Source organism: Saccopteryx bilineata, chromosome 4 (assembly GCF_036850765.1).
Source record: "Saccopteryx bilineata isolate mSacBil1 chromosome 4, mSacBil1_pri_phased_curated, whole genome shotgun sequence".
Classification (NCBI taxonomy): domain Eukaryota; kingdom Metazoa; phylum Chordata; class Mammalia; order Chiroptera; family Emballonuridae; genus Saccopteryx; species Saccopteryx bilineata.
Window position 1 is genome coordinate 129,693,701 of NC_089493.1, and position 15,590 is coordinate 129,709,290.

Sequence of the window (15,590 nt, forward strand, 5' to 3'; positions counted from 1 at the left end):
TTAACATTTAAGAGCTTGTGCCCTGCTGCTCTCTGGGGACGGCGGGGGGGAAAAGATTATTTTCTTGTGACAGAAAAGGAAACTGGATTTTGTTTTGTTTTGTTTTTTCATTGTCTCTTGGGTTTGATCACATCATAGGTTCCAGGATGCAGGATATAGGGCGAAAAGAGGCTGCACCCACCCAGAGGGGTCATGTTTTATTAATTTACAAGTCTGTGGGTTAGCTGTGATCTTGTGGCTGCTGGGGAAGATAAGAAACTTCAGAGCCGAGAACTAGATCCGATATCATTTTAGCTCCAGAGGGACCAACCATTCATTCCAAGAGGTTCTCTTAGGCCACCTGTGTTCAGCAACAGAGAAGTCAACTGGAATCTGAGGTTTGGGTGGAAGTGGGCTAAGAAAACACCCTGGGGTGGCTGGGTGCTTCCCCAAAGCACACTGTGGCTTAATGGAGAAGATCATTTACCCCCAGAATGGCCTGCCATCTGGACCAACTGCCACGTTGTGGGCCCTGCCGAGTATCGGGCACTTGGGAAGTGGAAAACAGACCAGTTCTTCAGCTCAAGTTGTCCAGTCCAGCTGGGAGACAAAAATGGGGGCATATCACATAGCAGGAGAAAGAGAGAGTACTTGGCTCTGTGGTCCTGATTCAGGAGTTGTAGCAGCTCTGCAGAGCTGAATATGCTTTCAAGAGATTTCAAGGGGTTGGGGTGCGCAAGAGGGCCTCCAGGGTGAGGAGGCTTTAATGGCTTTTTGATGAACTCTCTAGGCTGGAATCTGAACTCTGGACAGCTGGTGTGAAAAACGGGAGGGAGCCTAAGAATCATAAAGCCCCAGGACAGGTGCAAGTGATGGAGAGCTCACTCCCTCCTGCCTTTGGGTCTGATGGACATAGGCTCATAAAACTCTAGCCCTAGAGTGGGCGTGGCCTTGTGCCTTCTCCACCTAGGTGGTGAATGCCTCCCCATAAACAGAAAATGACCCCACAGACTTTTAAACAGCTTGCCTTGGGTTTTGTAGTTGGGCAGTGGTCAAGAAAGGAGTTACATATTTTAATCTAAAGCATGAGAGATTTAGATTAAATTTAATAAAAGCCAGGCTGTGGATCAGAAGAGTAGCATAGAGCTCTCACTGTAGGCAGAGAAGTCGGTGAGCAGTGATACCTTCAGCATTGTTTACACCTGGCTTCGGTGCTGGCCCACAGATAGAGAGGTGCACTTGTTGTTTGGGGCCAAAGACAAGTGCTTACTGATGGCACCCTTCTCCCTTCTGGCTGGGTTCATGCCCAGTGCAGTCAGGGAACTGTCCTTCCAACTCCTAGCCCCTCTGTGGGGCTCCAGGAAAAACAACAGGGACATTCCCTTTCTCCCTCTGTTATGTGATGTCACCAGTGATGTCACTGACCTTCTTATGATCTTCTCTATATTTTCCAGATGCAGCTTTACCCAGGAGAGCCAGCCTAGAGGCTGCCAGCACTCCCAGGGAGAAAATTGACATTGACCAGGTGAGATGGGTTTGAGGGCTGACAGGGAGGTAGTGCATGCAGTCCAGCTGGTCAGGCAGGTTGGGAGTTCCCCTATGTCAGAAAGGAATTCGAGTCTTGCTGTCTCTGTGTCTACAGGCAATAGAGTAGGGAGAGTGAATGAGAAATGGACAGCAAGTGGCCAGACTGGACCTTTTGGTAGGAAGGACGAAAGGAGGGGCTGGCTTGCTCTAGGTTCTTAAATGCCGCAGTAGCTCTTTATAGGACATGACCTCTTGATGGATTCAGGAGCAGTTAGAGCCATGGGTGGACAGGAGGTGAAGGAGGTGGTCACTGATAGGTACCCCTGATGACCTCTCGCTTCCCTGCATACCACCTCAGATATATGAGCCTCTTCTTGGGTCCAGCATATGGACCTTTCCTTCCTCTTCCCCCACACATGGTTTTTGGAAAGGAATGGAGAGTGGGACCAGGAGTCAGACCTCCACCAGAAGCCTGGGTTCTATCAGTGTGCTTTTCTGAGCCAGCATATAGCCAAAAACCATAGTTTCTCAAAGTGGGAAGATGCCCGTGCCCCCTCTAATGTTGGCGTTCCCCTGCAGTGCTCCTGACCTGTTTCTGCTCAGCTTTCATACATAATCCTCTAAGGAGGAATCTCGCTCATTCTTGAAGGTAGTCCCTCTCATCTCTGGACTGTTCTGACTTGAGTGGTTCCCTGGGTAGAAATGCAGTGGCACCCCTTTGACTTGCCCTCTTGGGTTCTACACTAAGGTCAGCTTTCTAGGTTCCTTCCAGGACCAGGCATCTGGTTTCCTCCCCATCTTGCTCATCCAGCTTTGCATATGCCCGTCTGTCCACGATCTAGGCCCAGAACTTATCAACCATCCATGGAAAGCAGGTCTTCTGGTGGGGGTAGTCAGAGTGGCAAGACTTCCTTGCTTTGCTATGGCATGGCCCATAGGAGAAAGAGATTGGTAAAGACTGGGGCAATCAGGAAAGGCTTCCTAGAGGAGGCAGAATTTTGGATCTGAGAGTTTTAGAGCTAGGAGAGAGCATGGAATCTAACCCCCTCTTTTACAGAGGATGAAAGGCCCAGAGAGAAGGTGTGGTTTAACCCAAGGCCACATGGTGAACTAAGGGCCAGACTAGAAGTCAACTCCTGCCTTGGGTATTGCATCCCCATATACACAGCTTGAAAAGTTAAAAAAAAAAAAGCCTGACCTGTGGTCGCACAGTGGATAGAGTGTCGACCTGGAACGCTGAGGTTGCCAGTTTGAAACCCTGGGCTTGCCTGGTCATGGCACATACAGCAAGCAACAAGCAATCGATGAACAACTGAAGTGAAACAACTATGAGTTGATACTTCTTGCTCCCCACCCTATAAAATCAATACATAAAATCTTTTAAAAATTAAAAAAAAAGGTTGAAATACGACATTTTAATTTTTGGATAGGTAATATAATCGTGGTTAGAAATAAAAACGTAGCAATAAATGTCTCACTCTCACCTTTATCCCCCATCTGTCTGTCAGTTCTTATGCCCACATATCTATCTTTATTAACGTATTATATATCCTTCCAGAATTTCTTTGTGTAATTATAAGTAAATACAATTACAGATATTTGCTTTTTCTACTCTTTCTTTGCATGTGGGTAGCATAGTACTGTACACCAGGCTTTTCACCTGATGAAGTGTTTCCTCCTGGTGCCTTCTTGCGTCACTGTAGTAGTCCACTGAGTGGATGTGGCATACATTAGACCACTTCTCTGTCGATGCATGTTTAGGTGGTTTTGTGTTACCTGCAGTGCTAGGGTGAAAAGGTCCCCAGAGAGAGCATATGAATAATAGTGGAAAGTCCCTAGGTCCACAGACCTTAGTTGACTTCCAGGCACCAGCTGCTGGTTGATGCACAGCAAGGGAGCCCCTATTGCCCATGTAAGGTCTAGCATTTTGCTGGGTCTTTATCTTAAGGTGACCTCTCACAACCCAATACTAAGTCATTTGAACTTGGAGCATCAAAAAAAGACTCTTTTTGCAGAGTCTTCAAGTAATAGGCTGGAGGAAGGGGTGGGTAGACCAGTAGAGCTGGGGGAAAGGAAGTAGGTAACACTGTCAGTGCAAAGGACAGGTGTGGCGGCTCCAGTGAGGCAGGCATGGGCCAGCTGTCGCAGGAGTCAGGTCCATCAGCCAGGAGGGAGACAACCACTGGACCCAGGCCCCTGCCTTAGGAGGTGGGAGCTGGGCTTCTGGTTACAACACTCATCCCTCTGTTAGGACCGTGTGCCTAGGTGGAGCTGACAAAGCATGACCACAGGCCTTAGACTAAGACTGTTGGGGGTGCAGAGATGGCTCAGGCATTTCCTCTCCTTGGTTTGTCATAGGCTCTTTCTGTAATGATATTACAATACTCTAATGAAAAAAAAAACGTTAAAGCTATAAAATGACTGTAAATCGGGATTTTTTTTTCCTTTACTGAGCCTTCACAAGTGCCTGCTTCATTAATGTTGGGGATGGGTGTCAGGGAGGGCAGGACAGAGGCACAGAGGAGCTTCCCTCTGGGGAGAGCATGGCCCGTGGGGAGAGGTCTTTGACAAGCCAGCCCATAGAGCCAGACATTGTCACTGTGACAGTGAACCACCCAGAGACCAGTTGAAATGCTCCAAGGGGCCAAGGGGAGGCAACAGTCCTGGTCAGCAGGCCAGAGGACTGAAGCCCCGTCCCCAGCCTTACTCAGATATTTATTAGCCAGTACAAATAAGTTAAGGAAGCAGACAGTGGAAGTTTCCAAGGGGTAAAGGACAAGGAACATGCTGACTCCTAATCTCTGTTCTGACAGCCTAAACATTTTCTGTTGCTGAATCTTATACTGCTGTTTTGCTGTTTCCACTACCACTGTCTCCAGTATGGGTCAGAGAGACCCTGGACTCTCGTCCATTCAGGGCTTTCAACCTAGGGCGCCTCGCTGTCTCTAATTGTCATTCTAACTCTGCGTGTCTTCATAGCATGTTCCTACAAGACATGAGAGGAGAGAGCGGGATCTTTTTAACTTAAAAAAGAAAACACAGTTTTTTTAATGGTGATAAAATACACAACATCACACAAAATTGACCTATAAGTGGAATTGCTGGATTATATGGTAATTCTATTTTTAATTTATTGAGGCACCGCCCTGCAGTTTCTCTAGTGGCTGCACCATTCTACACTCCCACCAACAGTTCACAGGGCTTCCAGTGTTTCCACATTCTCACTGATACTTTTTAAATATTTTAAATCTAGTCAACACTTTGTAGACACACACACACATACCTTTAGCTAAAACAGAAGTTTTGAAGGACAAATTACACTTATTGCATGGGATTACTCTAGTATCATATTTTCTGTTTTTATGAAATAAGAAGTGCAGGTCATGACTCACTCAATGGCTTTTATGATCCACTAATGGGTCACAGTGTATACAGTAGGTTTACAATTGTGAGTATGCAAAACACAGTTTATGCTTGTGTTTATTAACGTGTTGTTTTCTGTACAAACCACTGTAAACCTACGTTTGCCCAACCCTGTGTAGTTTGAGACACACTGGCCATCAGTGGAGACTGTGCCCCTCCCTGGAGTCCGAGATTGTCCATTCTCTCTCCTTCCTCCACACAGCCCTTATTCTCTGACTCCAAGACCACTCTCCTCCCTTTTTGTAAAGATGCTGAGCAAAAGACACCCAGGGTGGTGGGAGGAAAGAAGAAAGTCAGACCGTGACAGCAGATTATGGGGCCCACGTTGGAGTGCAGATACCAGGAAGAGCCGTGCCTGGCTTAGGTCCCATACCTGTCACGTAGTCCCGTTGTACTGGGCCTTTTCCCTGCCTACCCCAGCTCAGGCTTGACCAGGTCATATCTGGTGTCCCCCTGGCCATGTCCTTCCCCCACAGGAGGGGCAGAGCTTGTCCCAATAAGGAAAGCACATCCCTAGCCTTGTAATCTCAGAGTCAGCCGCCTGCCTTTTCCAGGGCAGGTGTGCCAATGGCGGGGGGGGGGGGGGGCTCGCTGTGCCGGGAGTGGTGGCCATCCACTGAGCTCACATAGAGTTTCGGGCACCGAGGGGTCCGATTAGGGACAAGAGTCTGGCCTCCCCTGTCACAGACTGCACTTCCCCTGTTATTCCTGTGCAGCAGGTGGTCCAGCAGGCCAGAGTCACACAGCAGGGAAAGGTGGTGGGGACTGATGAGTGTCAAGGAGACAGGGTAGAGGGAAAACCAGCTGTTCAGGCATGGGAGGGAGCTGCCCTTTCAGAACACGGGGCTCAAACCCTAGTCTGGGCCCTTCCTTGGTTTGTGACATGGGAGTTCCCTCCCCTCTCCTATGCTCCAGTGCCCATCTCTGTGGATTAGGGATCATCACAGGATGGTACCTACCTCTTTTTTTTCTTCTTAAGCCATGATTTCTTTTCATTGGGGTTAAAATTCACATAAAGAAAGCTCACTGTTTTAACCATTTTAAAGTGTACAATTTAGTGACACTTGGGACACTCACAAGCTTGTACAACCACCCCACCTATCTAATTCCAAGGTATTTCCATTACCCCAAAAGGAAACCTGAAGCTATGAAGTGGCCACTCCCTAGTTGTGCCTGCCCCTACCTCCTGGCAACCAGCAAGCTGCTTTCTGTCTCTGTGTAGTTAGGGATTCAGGATATTTCACAGTGATGGAAATAGACAATGTATATCCTTTTGTGGCTGGCTTTTCACTCAGCACAATGTGTTCAAGGTTCATTCCCATATGTGTATCAGGATGTCATCCCTGTTTATGGCCAAATAATATTCCAGTGTATGGGAGACCACCTTGTGTTGACAGTTTTTGGCTATTGTGAATAGGACTGCTGTGGGCATTCACGTGCAGGTTTTTGTTTGAATGTCTGCTTTCTGCTTCTTTGGGTAGAATTGTACTTAGGAGTAGAATTGTTGAATCACACAAGAATTCTGTGTCTGACTTTTGGAAGATCAACCTCTGCTTCATCTTGGGATGGGTATGGGAAGCACTCAGACCTGTGCTGGGAGCAGAGTAGTAACAAAAACTCTGCCGTCATCATCGGGGCTGAGTTCCAGGTGCTCTTGCCGGTGTCTTACTTAGCAATGTACTTCTTCCAACTACCCCATGCAGTAGATAGCATGGCTCTTCCCATGAACGGAGGGGGACTGAGACCTCTCGTGAGTTTCAGGTGATCTGTCCAAGGTGCGTAATGGCCATGTTTATCTAGGCAGAGGGAGACCAGTTTCAGCTCAGTGGAAGGGTGTCCTTCCTGTGACAGCTGTGTGGCAGGGAGCTCTGTGGGCTAGATGTTGAGCAAACTGTGAGGTGTTGCTGGGCAATGAATCTGGTTGCCAGCACCTCAGGGTCATGAGGGGAAGCCATGGAGGCTGTGGGGAAGGCTCCTAGTCCCTATGGGCTCTGGGCTTCAGACCCGGCAGCCTGTACCTTTGGTGGATGAAGCCTGGGGGTTGGGTTGACCCCAGGCCTGGGTTTTCAGCCCTTGTCCTGCTGCCCAGTCATTTCTGATTCTCCTTTCCTGATTTTGCAGCCAGGGGGGGCACAGATGGCTCAAGCACAGACCCTGGGCCTGGCTGAGGCTCAGTCTGTAGCCATGGTACAGTCAGTTCCCGGCTCACACCCTGTGCCCATGTACGCCTACTCCATCAAAGACCCCTCCTACAGGGAGGTAAGTTCTCCCCTGTGCCCACCTCCCCTTCTGAGAGCCCGGATTCCACCAGGCAATAAGAGGTAGATCTGGATGAGAATCCAGACCTTAGTCAGCACCTCCTCTCTATGTCTTCCTTGCCCTTGGCCACCCTGTCAGGCAGTTAGTTGCCTTCTACTCTAAGCATATGAGCCTCTCCCAGGACAGGCAAAGGCCAATGGTTAGCGGGCTGGGCCAGTGTGCATGGCATCCTGGGAAGGCTTCCTGTGTGGAGAGTGGCAGGCTCTGCATGGGGAAGAGCGGAGTGGCCGGCCACAGGCCCCTGCCGCCTGGGTCTTGGTCTCTGCCCACCCTAGGGCCCCTGGAAGCTTCTTACCCATCACTGTGACTCCACACTGTACAGCTCTCCAACATAGCCACACCACAGAAGAGGAAGTCCTGCCAGACCGAGTGCCCCAGGAAGGTCATCAAGACGGAGGCCGAGGAAGAGAAGGAGGCCAGGGCGGCTGGCAGCTCCCCTGAGCAGCCCAGGCCTAGCACCTCCACAGCAATCTCACCACCCCTGTTGGAGAGGCCCCCCAGCCTTGACCACCACGCCAAAGAGACTGAGGAGATACTACTACTCAACAGCAACCACGAGACTGTCAACTTAGGGGAGGCAGGTAGGGAGGTCAGGACATCAGAGGCTGAGGCCTGCATGCTGCCCCTCAGGGGCTAGGTGGGGTCCCTCTTCTGCATGCTGACCCCAGCCAGGGAGCCCAGAGCCAACAGCATTCCCTGTGTTCTGTTCTGCCCTCCAGATGGGGTGAGGAGAACCCACTGTTTGCTGGGGGTGAGAGTGTGTGGAGTTTATTTCACCAAGTGTGGGTCCCATGGGGGACGTTCCTTACTTAACTCCTTCCTCCAGCACCCTCTTACAGAATGCAGCACTGGGCCCCTGCAAAGCGTGGCTCTCCCCAAGTAGTGTTTGTTTGATGGGTACCTGGCACGTTTTGGAGAGGGCTATACCCATCAGTTCCCAAGTTTTTCTGCAGAGGCCACCGCCTAAGTTCCCTTTTTTGTCCTAGATATCTCTTATGGACACTGTCAGATCGGGAGTCCTTGGACATGAATGACCTAAGGTCAGCCCATGGAATCCTGGAATGTTCAGAACAATCCAGCTTTGTTCTCCTTCTAGGTTCTAGCCTGAGCCCGAACCCTGCTCACACACCAAGCCCTAACTCAGTGGTCCCCAACCCCTGGGCCACGGACCGGTACTGGTCCATGGGCTATTTGGTACCGATCCGCGGAGAAAGAATAAATAACTTACATTATTTCTGTTTTATTTATATTTAAGTCTGAATGATGTTTTATTTTTTAAAAATGACCAGATTCCCTCTGTTACATTCGTCTAAGACTCACTCTTGACACTGGTCTCGGTCACGTGATACATTTATCCGTCCCACCCTAAAGGCAGGTCTGTGAAAATATTTTCTGACATTAAACCGGTCCGTGCCCAAAAAAGGTTGGGGACCACTGCCCTAAATGATAATCCTTGCTTACATACACTGTTAGTAAACCAAAAGGTTTTGACTAGATAGAGGGTATCTTTTTAACCTGAACATCTCAGCTCCTGGTTCTGAGAATTGGAATATACCATTGTGCTTCTTGAGTGCAGAAGGTTCCAGACCAGGTGGTGCTGGTCAGACTTCTGCAAGGGGCAAATTGTGCACTCAGGGCCTGCAGCCAAATTTAGTATACACAGACCAGACACAGCAGGCAGTCACAGAAAGCCACGTCGAATAAACAGGTCCATGTAGGTGCACATGGTGAATGGTGATGTCTCTTGTTATAGGCCACAGGTCACCCACCCAGTCTACTGGCCCGCACAGGTTCCCCTGGGGAAAATAGGATACGGCGGGGGGGAGTGCGCATTCCCAGCAGGGCCTGATGCTGCCCCCCACCCCACTTGTTTCAGAGGAGCGCGTTGTGGTGATCAGCAGCTCAGAAGACTCGGATGCTGAAAACTCGGTGAGTGGCCCAGAAGTTTAGCCTGGAACTCCTGCCTCCCCCCCATTCCGGGTCCCAGGGACACAGCCCCAATGGGTGACTCTCAGACTTGCCTTGCGTCTGGGACATTATCCAGCAAGGTAGTAAGTCCTGAAAACAGTCTCCAAGTGCCAGCTGGGGGCCTGGACCGCCCCAGCACTCTCTCCAGATGCGGGGCCTTACAGTCATGGTAGATTCTCCTTGGAATTGTTGGTAGAATGCTTCCTTCCTGAGCTGCTTGTTTTCTGGACTACCCATTGCCTTTGTTGGAAGCTTCCTTATGCATTACTGTCCTCTGAGTCCTCAACAAGGGTGGTGGGCATCAGTGAGGGCCAGTGCAGGGGTGTGAGGGCACAGGGCGGCACCGCCCAGGGCCCACACAAGCAGGATTCACTCCAGGTGAAAAAGAACTTCTTTAAAGCCATCCTGTAATGGCATAGTGGCTTGTGGGTCATGACCCCTCTGTCCCTGAGGTTTGTTCATGGAGGCTGGGGAAAAGGGGATCCAAGCAGAGTGAAAGGCTGGACTGGGTGTCCTCTGAGACCCTTCCAGCTCTCAGTCTGAGGTTCTGTATTGGAAAGTGCATGGAGCCCAGGGAGACCACCACGACAGACTCTCGGCCAGCCCACTCTCTGCTGAGAACACAAGGAGCATCCTGTGCCTGCCAGGCCTCCCATCTATCCCGAAGTACCCTGGCTCAGCCTCCCCACAGTTCCACCAACCAAGCTTTCATCCCTGATGCCAAGTCTTTCAGCAAGCCTGCCGGGCACCACGAGCATGCCACCCTCTACCGTGGGATCAGCTGCCTCTCTCGCAGAACGCAAAGAGTCACCCGCCTTCGCCACATCTTCCGTGTCCCACTCAAAGCGTATGGTGTCCCCATGTGGACTTGTCCTTCCCCTATGCCCCATGCCACCACCTGTGCCATCACGGAGCCTCCTACCCATCCCACCAACCCCGAGGAGTGTCTCACTTGCCTCCAGAGGGCCATCGGCCAACGCCGGCTGGTGCGAAGGGCAAGGCAGGCTCTTGGCCACCATCTCCGGGGGTCCCCCCATGTAGCTCAGTGGCTGAACAGCTTGTTTGCTTTTCCTCCCACTCCTTTGGCTTCCCAGCTTGATGCCTCTCCCAGGGGGCGTAGGGCAGGAGTCCAATTGTCCCAGACTTTGGGGGCAGAAATCTGCCCCCAGGATTCTGATGGTACCCCTGTGGAGAATTCCGAAGTCCAGGCCACACTGGAAGTCCCTCCAAATGCACCTCCACCACTCCCCTCCCCAGAGAGGGCTCCTACCAGCCCGGGTCCCCCTCAGACAAGCCTCTGAGGGCCCTGTGTCCTACCTCCACAGCTGCTGGCCACCGTCCTTGTGCATCCTGTGCCAGCACCCACACCTTGCTTCTGCCACCTCTGTATCCCTGTCCTGCCCCACCCAGCCCACTCTCCTGAAGGCCCTACGCACACCTTGGTCAAGGCGTGAACCAAGGACGGAACGGCTGCATGGACGATGGGCAGTGAGATACCAGTCCTCTTTAGCCAAGAGGGCATAACAGATTCAGGCCAGCACTCCACACATGCCTAGGCCTCTGCTCAAAACAAGGACGCTCCTCTCAGCCTGTGTACCTGTCCCTGTCCCCTATCCCACACCTTACCCCTGGGCTTCTGCCAGGGTCAAAGCCCATGAGGGCAGGGACAGGGTCCACCCCAGGACCTAGCTGGTGTGGCTGCTCAATAAACATCTGTTGAAAGATCGCCCTTGCAAACCCTTCCTCCTTGACCAGCAGGTTCCCTGTGCGGCCTAGCTCTTCCCTGTAGGTGGCTTTTGTCACCTCCCTGCACCAAAATTTGGTTTTCCCATGGGGTTACGAGGTCCCTCTTTCTGCCACACTGAGTGTCAGAGGTTAGAGGCGGGGTCAAGGCCCTCTGTCCCTCCTGGGCTATTTCAGTCCTACCATCTGGTAAGATACCTGTGTTGTCAGGGTTCTGGGTCTCTAGGTGAACCCCACTTTCCCCAGCTTGTCTCAGACATCCCCCCACTTCGCCCACATAAGGAAGACTGTGGCACCTGTCTACTTGACTTCCCAGGGGCCTTTGCTACAAGGCTGCTCCTGGAACCTCGCCATCACTGAGCTGTCTTTCTCTGAAGTAGTTCACTCAAGGCTGACCACGGCCCTCTAAAAGCAACCTTGGAGGGACTCGTGGTTTGCGCTGCACTGCCCCTGAAGTTGAATCCTGTTGGAGAAAATGGACAAGAGCAAGGCCACTAGGGACAGTCAGTCTAAGGCTCTCTCCCACTTCCAACCCAGCCCACCACCCCTCCACAGCCAGAGCTCTGGGCCCTCTTCCCCACACACTGGGCAGGTGGCCGCACCCTCTGCCCTGGAAGGACAGCGGGAACCTTCCAGTGGCAAGGTGGTCATCAACATCCCACTGTCCAGCATCCACTCAGACTGACGTGACCCTGACACATTCTTCTGCCCTGTCGGGTGGAGGGCCACCCTCCTCCCTTGGGGACTCCTCAGTTCTGGCCCCAACACCACTGTCTTCTTGGAAGCCTACCCCGTCTCCCGTCCTCATCGGCATCTTTAAATACGTCCACCCCCTTAGGAGCCACATCTAAACATGCTGAAGGAAGTCTTCCCCATCTCAGAATCTCCTTTCCTCTTCTCCTTGTGTTTCCAGCTCCTGGTGCTCCTTGCTCACCCTACTTCCCTGCTTTCCCTCATTGTGCAGTGGACCCTGCCTGCCAGCACAGGGTGACTTCCCTGCCTCCAAGTCCAGTGGTCACCTTCAGTCGTCACTCGTGGCCAGCACTGGGCCCTCCTGAGAGACCGCTTCTCAGGGTAGGAGGGCTCCCAACTGCAGCCTAGTTGCTGCTCCTTTCCTCTAGTCTAGGGCGTCTGTTCCGTGAAGTGTTCAATCTCCGGTTCTGGGCCCTCTTCCAGTGTGATCTGTGTGTTCTCCCGTGAGCTCAGCCAGGCCTGTGTCTTCTCTTAACAGCCTGGGAGGCTGCTGACGCCTGCCTAGTACCATCAGCGGCCCTCCTGCTGCTCTCGGGTGCCCCAGGGGGACTTCTGGCCCATCTTTTGCTCTGCTTGGGGAATTGTGCCACCTGCTCAGTCCCACGAGCTGAGGCCCCAGAACTGCCCAGGTCACCCCCTTTCTACTCAGCCAAACGCCTGGTCTTTCCACGTTCCAAATTTCTCTGGATTCTGGGCAACTTCTTTCCATCCCGTAACCTTGATAAAATGAAAACACAATTGAGCCTGGAGGGAGATGGAAGCCCGCAAAGGAAAGAGAGAGAAGGACTGGATGCTACTGGTCTCGCCAGACTTCCCAAGAGTCGGGCAGAGGGAGTGACGCCACCTGTTTTGGGCGGGGGCTCAGCCTAACCACTGGCTGTCAGGAGCTAGGTGGTGCCCGAGGTTGATCAAGGAAGGAGGGAGAAGCGTGTTGCAGGTGATGAGCTAAGCATGTAGAAACAGGTGCTCAGCTGTGAGACTAGGCCCAGAGGTGTGAGGAGAGTGAGGGCCACCATTTTTGTGTAGATGTTCTTCAGACAGTTTTTAAATGAACCATTGCAGGAGTTCCGATCTTGTTGGAAAAAAAATGTAAAAGAAAAATTAGTCCCTTTCCCCCCAGTGCATTTCTTACCCCCTCCCATACCCTTCTAGACTCCTGGTGCTCCTAGGGCATTCAAAGCAGCTTGGAGGGAGTGGCAGGGTTTCATTCCCTGGGTACTCCAGGCTCCTTCATTTCCATGGCCTCCCCCTCCGTGGCCTTTCTCCCACCTTCTAAAGACAGTTGCAGAACACTGGCCCACTGCCCTGCCATGTTTTCCAAGCATGCCAGGGCATGCAGGCGCCCTGCCCCCGCTCAGGCTGCAGGAGTCAGTTACTAGTCTAGAGGCTCTGGGGGAGACCTCACCCCTCAACCAGATGAGGCATTGGGGTTGTAGTTGTTGGGTGAGGGGTGAGCTCCAGGCATGGCTTTGCATGCCTCTGCCTTGGGCCCTTAGAAGAAAATAGGTGTTCTCACTACTCCTGTGACAGATGGTTGGCCCCAGGGCCTGGCAGCAGGAAGAACAAGTGGAGGCAGGAGTGGGCCTGGCTGAGGATTGTGTCAGAAAAAAGGTGCTCGGCTGGGAAGCTGGGAACCATGTCCCCCGAGGGCAGCAGCAGCCTGCAGAGGGGCTGGGCAGAGGGGCCACAGGCAAGCTAACTAGGCAGTCCATTCACAGAGTCAGAGGAGGTGTCTCCGAGCCTTCTGGTCTTTGCGATAGCTGGGGTCTTGCATCTGTGGACATTAGCAATGCACGTGTCTTGCCAAAGCAACCCCAGCTGCTGCTTAAGCTCAGATGCCAAGAAAGTCCCCCAGGAGCTGGGGGCTCTTGGAAAGCAATGTCAGAGCCTAGGTAGATATCTTCTGGTGACTAGATGCTGAACATCAAAGGGTCTGGCTCGCCCTGGCCGGATAGCTCAGTTGGTTAGAGCTTCCTCCCCAAACAAAGGGTCTGGCTCCTACCTGGCCTACTGATGACTACACATGGACTCAAGCAGTTAGGACATTCCTCAACCCTTCCTGACATGGGTCACTGGGGGTTTTATCAGGGACGGAATTCTAGATCCCATCCATAGAGGCCCTAACTGAATCAGTTCAGGGTGGAGGCTGGGTATCAAGTTTTCCAAGCCGCTAATGCAGACCCAAACGAGAAAACCTTGAAAGAGTCGGGGGGGTTCAGAGACATGCTGCCCAGACACGGGTGTATCAGCCTTGCATGGAGATGACCTGGACCTCCTGGAGTGTTGACCGAAGTGTCAGCCTGGCTGCTCCCTCTGAGCACCCTTTCGTGTAGCCGGTAGACCTGTGGGGTCGAGTTGGAAAGCGGTTGAACTGGGAAGTTAACCTGAGATGAGAATAAGTGAAATACAGCTTGTTGAGCCAGACTACGTGTGTCCCGAAAGAAAAAGCACCCATCTCCCTCATGGCTCAGTCTGAAAAACACTGTCCCTTCAGTGAGTGTAACAGAAAATAAATCCCCAGATGCATGTGTATCCTTCAGAGGATCCTTTTTAGAACTTTTGGTGGCACTTCAGAGCGTCCCATTCACTTCCAGCTGTCATCATCTCTCACGCCCTAGGGCCTCAGAGCGCTTCCCCACAGCTCACTGTCTGGTCCTCTCACCAGGACACTCGTCTGTCCCCACATCGTTGCTGCCCCCGTCCTTTTCCTAGCTGAGCAGACCTCTGCTTTTTCCAAGGCAAGGCCCTTTCTTGGTTTCTTGGGTTCTGGTTTCTGACACCATCCCTCCCTGTGCACCCCCACCCACTCAGTCACCCTGACTGTGGAATAGCTGAGGGGACAGGAGTGGGGGTGGTACACAAGTGTTTCCTTAGTGAGCAGGGGCCTCTATGTGCTGACTGCCCTTTTGTTAAACTGGGTCTAAAACCAGGTGGTGGCACAGTGGATAGAGCATCAACCTCAGACATTGAGGTCCCAGGTTCAATGAGGTCGCTAGCTCAAGCATGGGCTCACCAGCTTAAGTGTGGAATTGCGGGCTTGAGTATGGGATCATAGACATGACCCCAAGATAGCTGGCTTGAGCCCAAGGTCACTGGCTTGAGCAAAGGGTCAGTGGCTCGGTCCTCCTGTCAAGGCACATACGAGAAGCAATCAATGAACAACTAAAGTGCAGCAACTACGAGTTGATGCTTCTCCTCTCTCTCCTTTCCTGTCTTTGTTTCTTTCTTTCTCTTGAACATGTGCACATGCTAAAAAACAAAAATAAAAAACCTGGGTCTTTAGAAAAGCCTTTTTAAAATGTGCAGGTACTTCCCAGGGTCGGGTAATGGAGTTTACAGGTGGCTGGGGTTCAGTGGAAGCTGTTTCTATGAGACCAGCCCCCGAGGGAAGTCATGTGTGATGATAGTCCCCCAGGGCAAGCGGAATGTGGTAGGTAGAGGAGTCAGACTGGGAGACCCATCTCTTGTCTACTGGCAAGCTGATTGGAGAGGAGGTAGAATCCTTTTGTTAGGGGAGCCTGAAGGGTCTTCAAGAAGTTCAGGTTGTGGGATGTTTCCATGACCATAAAACAAAATGACCCCAGTACAATGGGAGGTTCTAAACATGAAGTCCTGATGGCCACCACAAATGACCCTGGTGTAAAGATGGGGGAGCTGGCCCACAGATACAGCCTATGGCTCTCCAAGCAAGGCCCTTTCTTGGTTTCTTGGGTTCTGGTTTCCAAGTTAGTGACCCTAACTTGGAAGAGAATGTCCTAAAAGAAGATTCTGGCTCTAAGGCCTGAAGGACAACAAGAGGGAGAGACAGGTGGAAGCCCTTGGGGTCACTGTGGGGGCTCTTGCACCGATGTTTGGAGCAAAAAGGAGGAGGAATAGCT

At 51.9% G+C, this 15,590-nt stretch overlaps 1 protein-coding gene across 4 annotated transcripts in view; it reads left to right on the forward strand.

Annotated features, from left to right (window-relative positions):
• Positions 1 to 15,590, forward strand: part of PML (PML nuclear body scaffold) — a 49,337-nt gene that overhangs the window by 25,282 nt on the left and 8,465 nt on the right. For 2 of the 4 annotated variants that reach the window (XM_066278123.1, XM_066278122.1), the window contains exons 4-7: positions 1,434 to 1,504; positions 7,051 to 7,188; positions 7,571 to 7,829; positions 9,125 to 9,177. In XM_066278123.1, coding sequence (XP_066134220.1) covers positions 1,434 to 1,504; positions 7,051 to 7,188; positions 7,571 to 7,829; positions 9,125 to 9,177 — 521 coding nt within the window. Of the gene's footprint in view, positions 1 to 1,433; positions 1,505 to 7,050; positions 7,189 to 7,570; positions 7,830 to 9,124; positions 9,178 to 9,747; positions 11,190 to 15,590 lie in introns of those variants that run through there. The other 2 variants (XM_066278121.1, XM_066278124.1) reach the window with 2 other exon arrangements.